This window comes from Rhinopithecus bieti, unplaced genomic scaffold, assembly GCF_001698545.2.
Source record: "Rhinopithecus bieti isolate Rb0 unplaced genomic scaffold, ASM169854v2 scaffold_19603, whole genome shotgun sequence".
NCBI classification, from domain to species: domain Eukaryota; kingdom Metazoa; phylum Chordata; class Mammalia; order Primates; family Cercopithecidae; genus Rhinopithecus; species Rhinopithecus bieti.
The window spans coordinates 495,578-512,456 of NW_016809484.1; the positions used below are offsets into that span (position 1 = coordinate 495,578).

The 16,879-nt window shown below is 35.6% G+C and overlaps 1 protein-coding gene across 1 annotated transcript in view; it reads right to left on the reverse strand.

Annotated features, from left to right (window-relative positions):
• COBLL1 (cordon-bleu WH2 repeat protein like 1) overlaps positions 1-16,879 on the reverse strand; it is a 169,710-nt gene that overhangs the window by 33,398 nt on the left and 119,433 nt on the right. Inside the window, 3 exon segments of the mRNA XM_017889521.1 lie at positions 7,042-7,278; positions 7,391-7,488; positions 12,951-13,179. Coding sequence (XP_017745010.1) covers positions 7,042-7,278; positions 7,391-7,488; positions 12,951-13,179 — 564 coding nt within the window.

Below are 16,879 nucleotides of genomic sequence, written 5' to 3' on the forward strand. Positions count from 1 at the left end.
AAAATGGAATGGCCCAGAGGGTTGTCATAAGGATTAAATAAGTAATGTTCTTAGAGCCTTGTCTGAAACATTAGTAAGCATTATATAAGCATTCACCATTGCTTTTGTTATTGTGATTATGACCCTTTGGAAAGGTGATGAAAACTACACTGGCAAAGTATGTATTATATCTAGGAAAGCCTTAAAAAGGGGAGCAGATTAAATATTATACTGTGTTGGTACATTTCTCTACTGAACGAAACCAATCATATTTTTGGAAGTACAGACAGCTGTATTCTGTACAGCAAACTGCAAATGCCATGGTAACCACTGTTCCTAGGCAATTGTAGAATTATGCGTGTGGTCCACTTTCTATATAATAAATATAAGAGGAAAATGGAGGAGAAAATAAAATGTGACAACCTGTGTAAAAATCTAAAAAGGGGTATGTTTCTTAAAAATTGCAAATACATACTCGTTAAAACAGAGTGTACAACCTTACATACTCTATGTAAAATCACTAAGATTAAAATTAAGTAAAATAGCAAAATATGTACCTGTACCTTTCATAAGTATATGACAATATGTCATCTTATCTGCTTATAAACCATGATATACATTAGAATATAAAATTGGGTAAAAGATGACTAATGTAAAACATTTAAAAAGTTAAGTCAGTTATTTTAAAACTAACACTCTAGGTATTAAATTTCACTTGCATAATACTAGATGGCAAAGAGTCTCCATTTCTCAATAGTTGAGTGTTTGTCTGAAGCAGGATGCAAAACGAGACAAAATAAAATGCCCAATGAAGATCACTTCTTACAGTGTTTCCAGCCACAATGTAATGTCCCAAACAAAATGATGTGCCATGCCCATAGCCAGGGGCAAAATGGATTGCTGTTGTATATTCATCATTCCAAGCGGCAGTCACACCAAATGTGCCAAATGAAAAATTCTCCAAAAGGTTCTGTGAATTCTATGGGTCAAGATTACCCAATGCTTTTTCCTGACTCTTCTTCCACTTATTCAAATGTAAAATCAGTTTATGAGGCTAATTTGTCAATAAGACCAGAACATCCTTTGGCCATTGATTTTATTAAATGTTCTCTTCATAAACTCTTGGTCAGCAGATACGGTGCAGAAACTAGATTTCTGAACTTAGATTTATCTGAGAATTCTAAGTCACTTTCAATTTAAGTCAATGTAATCGAATTTCTGACTTCCCATTTCACAAATGACAATCTTATTGTAAATGACTATGTACATTTTATATAAGAATATATGTTATATGGGTCATATAAATAAAGCATTATCTATTACATGTCTTGTTACACAAATGGCATTTCAAATCATCAGGAAAAATCATATTTAAAAAATGCTCAAAAACTACCAAGAAATACTGCCAGAAAATTTCTAATGGGAAAGTTTTCTTTTCAAATGAACATTTTCATAGAGGATGGTATATTCACCTTTATAGGAAAAATGACATGAGACTTGAAATAATGTGAAAGAGGGTACAGAGAAATTTAGGGATATGAAAGGATACTGCAGCAATAATAGTAAAATATGTGTTCTTCAAAATGTATACTTTAGATGGAAAAAATAATTTTAGATGCAGAAATATTCTAAGAAAGGTTGGGTTAAATCATTTGCTAACTTGGATCTTTGCTATCTCTGCTAACTTTGAATAGTCTTTGGAAATGGCACAATTAGTTTGTCAAAATTAGCTCAGCAAATCAACAGTCTTTTATGTGAGCATTTTCAGTATGAGCTCTAAAATACTCACCATCCATATACTTCAATTTGCTAATATTGAGAAATATCTTAGAAGAATAAGGCAAATTATTAAATATAGACAGCCAAAAAGTATAAAATAAACATGGTTGACAAAATTTTTCCTAAGCTACAGATTTACTGACATCAGTAAACCTTGACTAAGGCAAACATAGTTTCTGTGGCTCTTAAAAGAACAATAAAATGCATTAAAAACTCAAAATGAATAAAATTGCTAATTACAAATCCCTTTGTCATGTGTTACTGACATTTATCTCTCTGGCTTTATTTACCCACATGAAGAAGCATTTTCTATTTCTCATGCAATGTAACTATTTCCAGTATTTTCTTTCTGCTTTATTAAAAGGTGCTTTGGAGGAAAAAACTGGAAAAATTAGAATGCTGTACTTCTGTCAAACAGCGCACCCTTGTGGTTTATTTTGTATCCTGAACAATAAAAATTAAATAAAAGTGTGTCTAAAATTCACATACTTAGAACCAATTTGGTCATACATATTTTTCTTCCAAGTTATGTTTTCCTCAACATGCTATCATTTTCAATCACTAAAAATAGTGACATTTTACATTTTCACATTCAAAACTAAATTGTTAAAATAGATACAAATGTTTATAGTGATAACGACCATCTTTGATTTTAAATTTAAAACAAGCAAGCAGTGAAATAAGTATGATTCACTCATAAATTCATATGTTTTACTGAATTTCCTGAATATCTGCATCTGGCTATATAAACCATGCTTTTACTATTTTAAAGTTTATTGTTATTTTTTAAAGACAGGGTCTCACCCTGTCACCCAGGCCGGAGTGCAGTGGTGAGATCACAGCTCACTGCAGCTTTGAATGCCTGTGCTCAAGTGATCCTCCCACCTCAGTCTCCTGAGTAGCTGGGACTGCTGCAGGCACACACCAACCATGTCTGGCTGATTTGTTTTATTTTATTATTTTTTTGTAGAGGCAGGGGTCTTACTTTGTGGCCCAGGCTGGTCTTGAACTCCCTGCTTTTAAGTGATCCTCCTACCTCAGCCTCCCAAAGTGCTGGGATTATAGGCATGAACCACCAAGCCTGGGCTATAAACAATTTTAATTCAAGGATCATTTATATTTATAAGCATTATGCAATGTACAGTATAGTTTAATTGGACCTTAAGTTTTCAATATAACCTTATCTAAATTCTGGCTTTTCTATAAAAGCTTAAGAAATATATTGCTAAGAATTACATGGTCCAATTACCATAAAAGTAAATGTAAGCAACCTTTAAGTTATCCAAGTACTTCTGAAAATTTACCAGATATATGAATGACATACTAAAATTTTACGATATAAGTGTGACACATTCTCATTGTATATACTGTACCTGGCTATGAAAGCAGTGATTAATGTTTACTTATCAATTCTCTTGAACACCTACCATGTTACAGAATTTTGCTGGAGAACACAATTCCTGCCCTCTGGGTGGGGAAAAGAAAAAGGCAAAATTTAACAATGCTGCAAGCATTAAGCCATAATACAACCCTAAAGTTTATCTTTAGAGGATGAGGTAAGTAAGTCATGTTATACCCATCAATGTAATATTATTCAATCCTTCAAAAAGGTGAAGCCCTTTATGAACTGCTAAGAATATCCAGAATAAATAATTCCATACCAAAAAGTAAAGTATAACATGCATGTAGCATATGGCCACCTGAGGAAAAAAAAGTATTTAGCATGAATATTGGTTTAAATATGCATACATGATCTCTGGAAAGACACACAAGAAACCGTTAATAGTGGTTGCCTCTGGGCAGGATAACTTGGTTGGGGATAGGGAAGGAGAATTTTTACTGTATTCCTCATTTTACCTTTAGAATAACATATACAACCTATATATAATGCAAATTAAGAGAAAATAAAAAGGGACAAGAGAGACAAATTCAGAGAAAGTAAGGATTATTCTGTGCTGGAATCTTTCGAAAATTCTCCATGAATCTGATAAAAGAATGGACATCCTTTGGATGGGTAAGTAGAAATGAAGAAGATGGAAGTGGGGCCATTCCATTCTGAAAAGACAGAACACAGGATTTTGCATCAGCAACAATAAGTCAAATCTTCTGGTTAGAGATACAAGTATCCTATCCTATCCTATAAATGATGAGGAATTAAAAAGTTTAAAATTAAAATTGTGATCATTCTGCAGAGGATCTTGAATGCCCAGAAAAATGACAACAAGCTATGCAAAATTTCTGAACTGCGAAGTGATAATTAAGAAATACAAATGCAGTAGCTTGCCACGTTGAGTATTTCAATGACATGTTAAGTATTGGTTTTCTCTTTATACTCTGTCCTGGATTTCTCTACAAAAGATGTGAGCAGAAGGAATAAAAGACATCATGAAGGGAGACTGAATGAAGGATTGGTCTCTAATTAGATGTAAAAAGAAAAATCAAAGCTGAGCTTGAGATTTTCAGTCTGGTAGAAAAACAATGATTTTGGTGTTAAATACGTCTTCCAGGTAGTGATGAGTCAATAGCAACTGTGAATTCAAATTGCAACTGGAAGAATATTGAGATTGGAATTACAAAGTTGATGTATAGTTTCCTAGGGCTGCCCTAACAAATTACCGTGACTGGGTGGCTAAAAACAACACAAATGTATTCTTCCACAGTTCTAAAGTCCAGAAATCTCAAATCAAGGTGTTGGCAGAGTCATGCTCCCTCTGAAGGCACTAGGGAGAACCAACCCTCCCTTGCGTCTTGCAGCTTCCAGTGATTCCTGGTAATGGTTCGTTGTGGCAGCATAATGCCAATTTCTGCCTCTGTCTTCATACTACCTTCTCTGTGTCTCTCTGCCTGTGTGTCTCCTCTTCTTATAAGGATACCTGTCACTGGATTTGGGCCCACCTCAAATCCAAGATGACTTCATCCCTAGATCCTTAAGTACATCTGCAAAAATTCTAACTACAAATAAAGTCAGAATCATAGGTTTTGAAGGGGTTAGAGTTCAGACATACCTTTTGCAAGGAACATTATTCAAACCACCACAGTTGAGAACCATCAGCCCACAAACTCAAAAAAGAAGAGCTGTCTTCTCTGAAAGAGTGCACAAATATAGACCAAGACCATGGATTTAGTACCTCCAAATTTAGAAAACGAATAAAATAGTGACAAGAAAAAAAAAAAATATAAGAGGGCTGAGATATAAGAAGAGGCTGAAGACCAAGGAAGAAAAAGACAAATCAAGACCAAGGGGGTAATTAATCACATCAAATACATCAAGAAGTTAGTTGCAGAGATGCCTAGGAAGGTATGAATTTGTGTGTGCACTACAGCTTAATCACTATTATTTTTGCCATGAATAAATAAAAAATAGTTCTTCAGCTTCTCTAGGGAAAAACAAATAATTATGGGTCCTACTGAACAATACATCAAAGAACTATCCAGATGTCCAGATCAAAAGAAAAAATAATTAGAAAATTGTACAAAGATGTGTAGTTTGCCAAAGGCAACATACTAAAAAAAAAGATTACTCAACACAGGGGCAGCAACTGGTCACAGAGCAGAGGGAGAGAATCAAAAGAAACAGCTTTCAGTGAGGTCATTGGTAGCGCAGCCCAGAATTTTAAGAAACAGACTACTAGAAAGACAACATAGACCTCTTGGGGAGCCAAGTACAAAGGAAGTTTACTGAAATAGATTGGATGAGGACAGCTAGAATAAAGATTTGTGAGCATGGGCTAAAGTATATTTCTATATATATTAATATATGCAAAAACGTAGCTACTCAAGAGTATAATTTACACTCTTCTATGATACAACAACCCTAAAAATGCTACTGCTTATTGCAAATAAATTTAAAAGGGCTACAAGCACAAAACAAAGTCGTTGGGACCCTGACTTGACCCCTGCTTACCATGCTTAATTTCAATTTCTGTTTCTTGCTCATGCCTAGGCAAGCCATAGTGTTCACATTCCTGCATCTCTGAACACGGTTCCTTTGCCTAATGCAATCCCACACATATTTTAAGAGTGAACTCAAGAATCATCTCTTCCGTGAAGATTCACCTAACTCTCAAGCAGTTACCCTGCAAATTCTTTGTCAGTATATGATTCTATCACTTGACAAAAACATTATCCTCCTGATTTGTGAGATTAGATGAGATTTTATACCACAAATACTAAATTAGACAAGAAAATCTTAATAGAAATAAGAAACTTAATGGATCATTTCCCAAGTACTGAGGTTAAGGATTTTCAAAATTAATTTCTATCTCTTTGAGTCGCACGTATGATAGTCGGTAAACTACATTTTAAAACTATGGTTAATTTTAAGTCAAAGCAGCACAGAAATGTGTATCAGGTGCTTGGGAAGAGTTAATTTTACTTTAGCATTGCATTTACTAAGCTCCCAAGGGGGAAACAAAATCTTTCAACTAGATACAAGAAAACTTCTCAGCGTCTCAAGTATCTCCAAATAAAATCTGCTCTCAAAGTTACTTAAATCATTCTGTCTGATTACCAGCAACAATATATACAGTCTCATCTTCAAATATATATACCTAAAATTCATTTATTTTCACATGGATAAAGCAAGGAATACGCGGATTGTTTAGTAATGAAAAGTAGTTTGCAAATGGATCTCCACAAAATGGCAAACTCAGGGAAAATTTAAGATTAAAGGTGAGTAAATAATAAGAAACTTTGAGAAAAAGGTACACATAAAACTGTGCTTTGAAGATAAGGGTGCATAAAGATAACTGTGATATATTCTATATAAAAAGGCTCATTTTCTTTTTTCACTATGGAGTATCTATGTACTAGGTAGATACCAGGCTATTCCCTGGAGAATCTCAGTCAGGTCAAGAAGATACGTGTGGTTAGAAACCCATGAACACAATTCAAAGACTGTGTTACTGTTTAAAAAAGAATTATTCAAAAATAAAGACTGTATTTCCATTCCTATTACATGCACCAAGCAAGAGCCCCTAGTTAGGCCTTAGTAAACCAAGACTTTAGGTTTTCGGATATTTTTTTCGCTTGAATATGAAAGTTACTTAAAATGGACATTTACCTTTTACTGCATCACAGACCTGTACGTATACAGAAGATCTATTCCTAGTACCAATCTTAGAATGAGCTATTCATCTTATTACAGATTAGTAACTGTTACTAATTACCAACTGTTATAGGACTTTTTTCTAGTCTACCTAGAAACGACAAGTTACGTAAGAGGAAAAATAAATGGTACCCTGCCTCATCCAAAAAAACAAAATAGAAAACAAAACTACGCACCTTATCTGTCTCATCCACGCTCATGGATTTCATTATACAAGAAGCAGGCCTCTCTTGGATGTGTGCGAGGTCTTGGGGCACACTCTGAGACACTGGCATCGGAGGCAGTGGAGCCCGCCTCTTCTTGGGTGCATCCGATGGCAGGGTGTTGGAAATATATGGTTTGGAAATGGTATTGGACCTCGTAAAAGTTGGGCGGTGCTTATTTACTAGAGGGGTTGCAGGGGCACTGGCAGTCTGGTAAAGAATGACAAAGCCAAAAACTAGTAATTTCAAGATATTAGTAAAAAGCATTAGTAATTAAAATATTTGAAGAATCTTACAACATGCAATATAAGAAAATACTTACTTGGTCCCGCTTTTTCTTACTGCGTTGAAAAAAACTGAAAAACCCTTTATTTTCTTTCTCCTTCATAATATCTAGGTTTTGTGATATTTGGCAGGACTCTAAAATAGAAGAAAAGCATCTTACTTTTGTACGTGAGGTTGACTGTTCAATTCCAAGATTTCTTTCTCTTACTTCCCCTTTGCAAACTTATCTAATGCTAAGAGCTACTAATTATAGTCTACAAACAAGGCACTCTGCTAAGCACCTTAAATCTTATTAAGTTCTCAAAGCAACAAGCAAATATTGTTCCTATTTCACAGAAGAGGAAACTGAAGCTTAAAAAACTAAGATACATAATCAAGGCGAACACTCAGGAAATGACAGAGCTACACCACAAACTCAATTTTTTTGATTCAGAGTCTGTGTTCTATACAACCTTTCAGAAGCGGAAGTAAAATAGAAAGGACACTTCAAATTAAACAAGATATGAAATTGCTACCACACAGTTTGTTCCTTTATTTTTATTATACTTTGCTCTCACAGCTAAACTACGTGAAATACTTTATTCTACAAAATGTGAGTCATTATAATTGCTCAGTTCTCTGCTAAATGTTTCATAAAAGTTGTTTCTTTAATAGGGTGGGTCTCAACTGGGACCAATTTTGCCCCCCCAGAGGACATTTGACAAAGTCTGGGGACAATTTGATTGCCACCACAGGCAACGGGGTTAGGAGACTGTGCTGTCAGCATTTACTGGGTAGAGGCCAGTGAGGATTCCAAACATAGTACACTGCAAAAGACAGTCCCCAGTGACAGAATTATCTTGTCCCAAATGTTAATACTGCTGAAAATCAGGAAGCCCTACTTTAGTTAGAATGGCAAATGTCAAACCTCAAGGTTGTATACATAATCTTTATATAAAATTTTCCAAAAAGCATCTCCTAATATCAACTGAAGGGCCAACAAACAATGACACAGCCAATAGTGCTGGGAATCCCTGGCCCAAACTGGCTCTAAATTCTATTTCCCATTAAAAGAAACCAGGATTACTTGAGAATGGTTGATTCTCTGTTGGTATCAAGGAATGTACAAGATAAGCTTGGGACATCTAGCCATACTAGAAAGAATGCTGTCAAAGTCTACCAGGTTGTGTTAAAAGGACTCAGGGACCAACTTGAGACGGTTTCTACCGGTAAAAGTAAGGATGATTTGGACATCATAAAAGTAACTCAATAAACTGAAACATGTCACATGTGTTTAATTTCATACATTCATAATGATACTAAAAAAAAAAAGCCTCTTTGTTCACCTTTGTGTTATGCTGGAGAACCAGTCCATTATTTTAAAAACTGATGAAAGGAAATCATCAAACTTTTATTATACCTTTTTCTTTTCTTTTCTTTTTTATTTATTTATTGAGATGGAGTCTTTTTTTGAATCTCACTCTGTCGCCCAGGCTGGAGAACAGTGGTGTGATCTTGGCTCACCGCAACCTCCGCATCCTGGGTTCAAGCAGTTCTCCTGCCTCAGCCTCCCAAGTAGCTGGGACTACAGGTGTGCGCCCCCATGCCTTGCTAATGTTTGTATTTTTAGTAGAGATAGGATTTCACCATGTTGGCCAGGCTGGTCTCGAACTCCTGACCTCAGGTGATCCACCCACCGTGGCCTCCCAATGTGCTGGGATTACAGGCGTGAGCCACCGCATCTGGCCTATTCTACCTTTTTCTGATTGAATTCAACCTCTGTGGCAGTCATATAGCTGACACAGGGAAGCTTGCTTTTTTAGTAATATTGATTGCAATAGACTTTCACTATTTTTCGACTCCTAATTAACTAAGATGTAGACAAAGATCATTGATGGCTAACATTAGAAAAAAAGAACTCGTCGTTACATGTTTGCTGATGGAAGTACACAGCAACACTTGTGAAGTATTCTTGCCAAAAAAATCTCTTGCCAAAATCTGATCAAGCCTCTAGATTTAACCATCAATTTACAGGAAATAGAGGGGAAATTTACATTGAAATAAAATTTCAATGACATTGGCAATAAGTTAAACACTAAGTGATACCACTGGAGGCAACAGTAAAAATCTGAACATGGGAAGCTATAAGACCTTGTTTCTTCAATAAATGAGTAGCAAATTTTCTAAAGTATTGGAAAACAATGAGTGGTGATCTGTAAAATTCAAAAAATATTTCTTCTACTAAGCAACATATGGATTTTACGGTAAATCACAGTACAATTTCAATAACATTTGAAATAAAATATTGTGTATTAAAATTTGTGAGACATAACTGAAGCTAAACTAAGAGATAAACATCTAGTCTTACATGCTTTTATTTAAAACACCTGTCTAAAAAAAAACCAAAATAAATTACGGCAAAATAGGGACTACTTCAGGAAAGGAAAGCTAGTTAACACCAAATAAATATAGTAATGCCTCAATAACATATGAAAGGGAAACTATTTTACAAAGTAAAACTTTGAAATCTGATGATTCAACTATTAAATAAGCAGCATACATTCTGCACAATGAGTTTCACAATGCTAGCAACTAATAATAACGAACACGTGCATAGCACTTTATAGTTAAAGTTTTTTGCATCCCTAATATATTTCTTAGAATGACCTTGCCTTGTGAGGAAAGTATCAAAAGTTAATCACTCTGACCCTTTCCTCATTGGAAGATGCTAGCATTTACCGCTGCAGGATATTAAAAAAAAAAAATAATATATAATATATATATATGAAAGCAGTGGTATTACTCCATTACACTCTCAGTAACTATAAGTGAACAGAGAATTTTAATAACTTGCACAAAGACGAATAGGCATTAAACAGTAGAACTAAAACTGGTCTCCATTTAAAGATTATTTATATTTGTATTTTTGTTTTAGATTTGCCACTATTTCATTTTAAGATGGAATACACCACTTATTGCATATGGATGCACAATTAAATTTAGAACAGTAGATGAAAAATTCATATGGTTGTGCAATATAATAAATATAACCAGAATATTTTTTATTTTTATTTATTTTTCTGAGACAGTCTCACTTTGTCACCCAGTCTGGAGTGCACTGGCAGGGTCGTGGCTGACCGCAGCCCTGACCTCCCTGGGCTTAGGTGATCCTCCCACCTCAGCCTTCTAAGTAGCTGGGACTACAGGCATGTGCTCCATAGCTGGCTAATTTTTGCATTTTTTGTAGAGATGGGGTTTTGCCAGGTTGCCCAGTCTGGTCTGAAATTCCTAGGCTCAAGCAATCTTCCCTCCTTGGCCTCCCAAAGTGTTGGAATGATAGGCATGAGCCACCATGCCTGGCCCACATGGTTATTTTTGGTGAAGAAATTTTCAGGTCATCCTCCACACTAGTTAGCCCTTAAGTTTTCACTTAAAGTTCTATATCAGGGATCATAGCAAGTCAGGTTAAACAGTAAGACAAGCAAAGCCTTGAGCTTACTTAGAAAAGCAACTCAAATACTGTAGTTTCCTATTTCTATTTCTAAAAGGCAGGCTAAAAATAATCGCATGGAAAGTTCTAAGTTTTCAAAATAGTATCAGAAAAAATAAGGAGGCAAGGGCATCGACAGCATTTGGATTGACCTTGTAGGTTCTGATACTGTAAAGCTTTCTTAATTTCAATATTTCACTCTCTTAAGATTTATCCACAACATTTCATATTCTGAATAAACCACATCCTTCCATTACTGGAAGGGATATTAGAAATCAATACATTCGACAACCTCGAAATGAGGCCAGAAAGTTTATGGAATTTGCTTAGGATTAGGTAAAATTAGGAGTAAAGGTCAAATACAAGTAACAAAATGTTGTTGCTAGAAAGAACCACAGAGACTACTATTTCTAATCTCTTATTATTATAGCAGTAGAAGGTGAGATTTCAATAACACATAATATATGCAGTTTGTTAAGGCTTGTTTTTTTAGTAAGCTGGTAATTATTAGGGTAATCAATTATTTGAGACTTTTCTTAATGGGTGAAAGAAGATTTCTACAATTTATTATTGGACAATTTTTAATACAGTTTTCCTCTATGAAAGGAATGCATGCCCATTATGTAATTCTGTATTATAAAGAAAATAAATAATTAAAAAAAAATCACCTACCATAACCCTACCACCCAAAGGTAACCACTATTGAAATTTTTTATGTATTTCCTTTCAGCATTTTCATATAAAAGCATTTATTCACCTATTGTGTTAAACACACTTATATGGTATAAAAGCTAATTTCAACGTAAGCATTTTCCATGTTATTACAAAATATTAACAAACAATGACTGCAAAATTTCATATGGTTAATATAACATCATTATTCTGAATTACTGTTCAGTGAAATAATCTGAGATGCTTCCTTGTTACTACCGAGCTATTAGCATTTGTACCCAATAAAGATCCTAGCAAATCATTTTTCCTTGTATGAGAGTAAAGAATATGTTTTCCCACACTGTTAGAATAATTTTTAAACATTTGTTGAAATGAAATTATTATAATTAAATTTGGAAATCAAGGGGAAGGAACCTATAAATTTTTTCAAGAAATAAAACCCAAATATTTTCTAGGTTAAAATCTCTTACAGAATGAACATATTAGTGATGTTAAGAAAAGGTAAAATTAGAAGCTTATTTTCAATATATCCAATTTCATGTTATAATTTGTTTCTACTGATTCGTACATCTTACCTTGTAAAGATGACTTACTGAAGACAGTAACAGAAGTGGCTACAGAAGGAGGGGTATAAAAGAGGGTAAATTGACTGTGAAGATGATGTTTGTTCAAGTATAAAACATCACTGAGTTGAAAAAGTAGTTTATGGATTATATAAAGCCACAACCTCAGGACAAATTTTGAAGTCTCTATGCAAAGAGTATGTAAATAATTGTCAGCTTCACTAAACTTTTATTTTGCTTAGTGAAACAGATTCACGTTGAATAAATGTTTGCATTTGTCTACTAGACATCATACAAACCAGCATTATCTAAGATCTCCAAATTTTAATATATTACATCATTTCTATAGATTAAAACTGGAAGCTATTTCAAAAATTTTTTGAGTAAGATTGATTCATTTCATAAGCCAACTTATTTTGGTGTTGACCTTAGAAAAAATTTGTCAAGAAACTTCCAAACTTGAATGATAATTAAGACTCAGACAAAATCATAATGAGTCTACAGTAACTCACACTTGATAAGAATAACAACGAATTTATATGTAAATTTTATTTTCTGTTTAAGCCTCAAAGACATGAAGAATTAAGTTAAATCCTATGCACCCCCCCCCCAAAAAAAAATCAGAGAAAGAAAAAACATAAAATGTAGATGATGGCTAAAAAGACAAGTTTTAATTCCAATTTCCATAACTGAAATTAAGTTAAATATTATATTTAACTTGATTTACATTTATTAACATTTTGTTTTCTTATTCCTAATGCCATGCAATTACTTCTATCTATAGGACCCATTAACTGTCATTATGAACTTGAGAATACCTACATGCAAACACAATGCACAAAAATATACAAATATATATCCCACTAAATAAATAAAATAGAAGCCTGTCTTACCTCTGTTGACATCCATTGCATATAATTCTCTTAGTCCCAGGTCATTAAGAGATTTTGTCAAGTCGAGGGGCTCCTGCGATTGATAATCTTTCAACAATACTGTATGCAACGGATCAAACTCACATTTGCTACATATAATAGGGGCAAGCTCTTGAAGTGATGCGTGTGGACTCACTCTCACTACGGTCTTCTGTGTTTTCTTAAAATTAATCACTACTCTCACAGTTTTCTGAAACACAGATTAAAGCCATACTTGTATCATAATTTACTGAAACAAACATTCTACAATAATGTCTCGAATAATGAGATAACCTACAGTTACATATTCTTTTTTTTTTTTTCTTTTCTTTTTTTTTTTAGACAGAGTTTCGCTCTTGTTGCCCAGGCTGGAGTGCAATGGCGCGATCTCGGCTCACCGCAACCTCCGCCTCCCGGGTTCAAGCGATTCTCCTGCCTCAGCCTCCCAAGTAGCTGGGATTATAGGCATGCGCCACCACCCCGGCTAATTTTTTTGTAATTTTAGTAGAGACAGGGTTTCTCCATGTTAGTCAGACTGGTCTTGAACTCCCAACCTCAGGTGATCCACCTGCCTCGGCCTCCCAAAGTGCTGGGATTACAGGCGTGAGCCACCAAACAGTACTTTCCTATTTTGGCGTGAAATTCTGTTTTTGATTAATGTTACTTCCTAAATCCAAAGCAAGTTCTTAGAAGCAAACACATTAGTTCATTTATTAAATAATCCAACCATTCTATAGTAAGATTTTAATTAGATTTTAAACTAAAAAAGAACAAATTAGCCTCATATCTAGTACCACTCATATTTTCACTTTGTTCCTTAAAATATTTACTTTAAAATTAGCAGATATACATAGTACAAAATTATGTATATTTTATCCTACCCTTTGAGGAATATTTATCTCTCAAATAATTTCTCTATTGCCTCAATAAAAAAGGGGGTATTTTGGTTAAGTCACTAAAATTTTGTTTCTGTTTGAAACATTATAAATGAGATAATCCATATGAAAAGCTTAGCAGACTTTCTGGCACATAGTCATTGATCAATAAGAGAACACTGACTATTGTGATTAGCTTTTGTTGTTTTTTTTTTTTTTTTTTTTTTTTCTTTTTTTTTAATTTTTTTTTTTTTTTTTTTTTTTTTTTTTTTGGTGAGATGGAGATTTGCTCTTGTTGCCCAGGCTGGAGTGCAATGGTGCGATCTTGGCTCATCCCATCCTCTTCCTCCCAGGTTCAAGCGATTCTCCTGCCTCAGCCTCCCTAGTAGCTGGGATTACAGGTATGTGCCACCATGCCTGGCTAATTTGGTGTTTTTAGTAGAGACGGCATTTCACCGTGCTGCCCAGGCTGATCTCGAACTCCTGACCTCAAGTGATCCACCCGCCTTGGCCTCCCAAAGTGCTGGGGTTACAGGCGTGAGCCACTGCGCCCGGCCTTACTCCTGCATTTTCTTCTAAGAGTTTTATAGTTTCAGCTTTGACATTTGGGTCTACGGTCCATTTTTAGCTACTATTTGTCTACAGTGTGAGACAGGGCCATGCAGTCCGTTTTTAATAGTTAAGAACTTGCTTCCTTTCACTTATGTTCCAGCCAGTGCTTTATTAAAGAACGTAAAAATATGAGAATGTAATCCCAAGAAACAATAAGCTGTGCTTGGATTCTCGATGTAATACCATCCAATTCCCTTCACACATTATAGTGTAACACAGGCCAACTAGATAAAGTTTTCCTTTGTGGAAGAGCAGACTAAACTGTGGTTTGATGACTATGTGACATATTCTAGAGTTCAGATACAAGATCCAAAGTAATGTGGCAGTGATGCCTAGAGCCCTGGCCATCCCCGTGTCATCCTCAGTGTCTCACCAGAAGACTGGATCCTGGGAAACTGCTCCTCCTGGCGACTTCCTTTTGATTACAATGCACACCCGTATATGTACACATTATATACATGCACACACATATATACCTATATGTACATATACATATGTGTATGTATATATAAACCCAATTCCTAATTTTTGAAATTTATAAAATGTTAAAACATGTAACCACCATTTCTGTTGGCATCCCTAGACTCCCTCCACTGCCCCATTGCCAAATTTTTCTTTTCCAATGAGTCATTGTAAAAAAAAATTGTTTTTCATAGATTGTGTAGATGAAAACGTGAAGAACAGGATGAAGTAACATGCGAAGATATCTGAAGGTAGAAGATATAAGGGACAGACTCAAGCAGGGTCCCAAACTGGAGAGAACAAGCTTTCCCAACCACCCAGGCAGAGAAGCCCTTCTTTATCTGTGTCCCTATGCTACTTGCACACACTTCTAGTGTAGCATGCACTGGGATCATTTGTTGGCAGTGGTGTCTTCCCCTACAACCTATATGCTCCTCAAAGGCAAGAAGTCCATCTTATTTATTTTTGTATCTCATCCTGTCTAGTGTCCCTTGTAGCACCAGAGACCTAGCAAGCACTAAAAAAAATGCTGGCTTAATAAACGTTTACGGAGTGGAAGTGGAAGGAAATCTTTTTTTCCTGTTTGCCTGAATAATATAGGATCTATAGCACAGGCTCCTACTTATAAAGCCCATATAAATCCTGGTGCTCCCATAGCCCAATCCTAGTATAGAGTTCTAGTCAAAAAATGCCATCTAGCAAGAAAAAGTAATTTTAAGAAATTCTAATTTCCACTTGAATCTCTTGAAGGACACTGTCTTAGTTCATTTTGTTTTGCTCTAAAGGAAAAACTGAGTCTGTATAATCTGTCAAGTAAAGAGGCTTATTTGGCTCATGCTTCTGCAGGCTGTACGTGAAGCCTCGCACCAGCATCTGCATCTGGTGAAGTCTTGCTGGTCAGACTGCTTCCGCTCAAGGCAGGAGGTGAAGGGAAGCCAGCTCTGTAGAGCTCACAGGGTGAGAGAGGAGGAAAGCAGGAGGGAGGAGGGCCAGGCTCTTTCTAACAACCAGCTCTGGTGGGAAGAAGGGACTAATATAGTGATGATTCAATCATCCCCAGGGAGGGCACGAGACTGTTCATGAGGGATCTGTCCCCATGGCCAAACACCCCCATTAGGCCCCACCTCCAACATTGGGATTAAATTTTAACCTGAGGTTAATGGGGGACAAACATTCAAACTATAGCAAACATTAAAAAGAATTAAACTCATAACCTACTATAACATCTGTAAACATGTTCCATTTGCTTCCTCTCCAGTTTTCTCTTATCTTGAAGCTCTTCTTGATCCTCTCTCTCTCTGAACTGCTTCCTCCTAACTCTCTCCTGGAAGTTCTTCTGGGAAGTCCATTCTCCCATGCTCTCCTGCCTCATGCCTCACCACAGGGCCTTTCCTGCTGGCCACAAAACCTGCCTGGCCCAGGACAGTAGAAGGCTGTGTGGCCTCTTTGCTTGGAGACAGTTGGGTCCCCACCTCCACCCACAGGAAGTATAGTTCTTTCCTTATCCTGCTTTTCTCCCAAAAAAAAATCATAAATAATTTCTGGAATTCTATTCTTTGTTAATATTACTTGTTGTCTCATGAGTTAGATAGACTTTATGAGAGAGCTTGAAACTTGGCCACCATTGAAAACATGGTTTCTGTGGGAAAGGCTACCATACATACTGAACAGCTGATTTACAAGCCAACTTTTGGAATACAACTTATTCATAAGCTGGGAGCCATCTGGGTGGTAACTAGCTTTGTGGTTTCTTACTCTTCTTTTGGTTTCATGGTTTTGAATGAAGTTTGGTCAAAGTTAAAATGGAGGAAACATTTCCTACTAATTCATTGGTATTTTCGTGAACCTCGGAATCTGGGAGAAGTAAATATTTCTGGAGAAATATGGACTTCAGAATCGTAAGATGATTTCTAAGGGATTTCTCTTGTTTAATCGATCAAATTAACATCTCAGGCTGGAGTA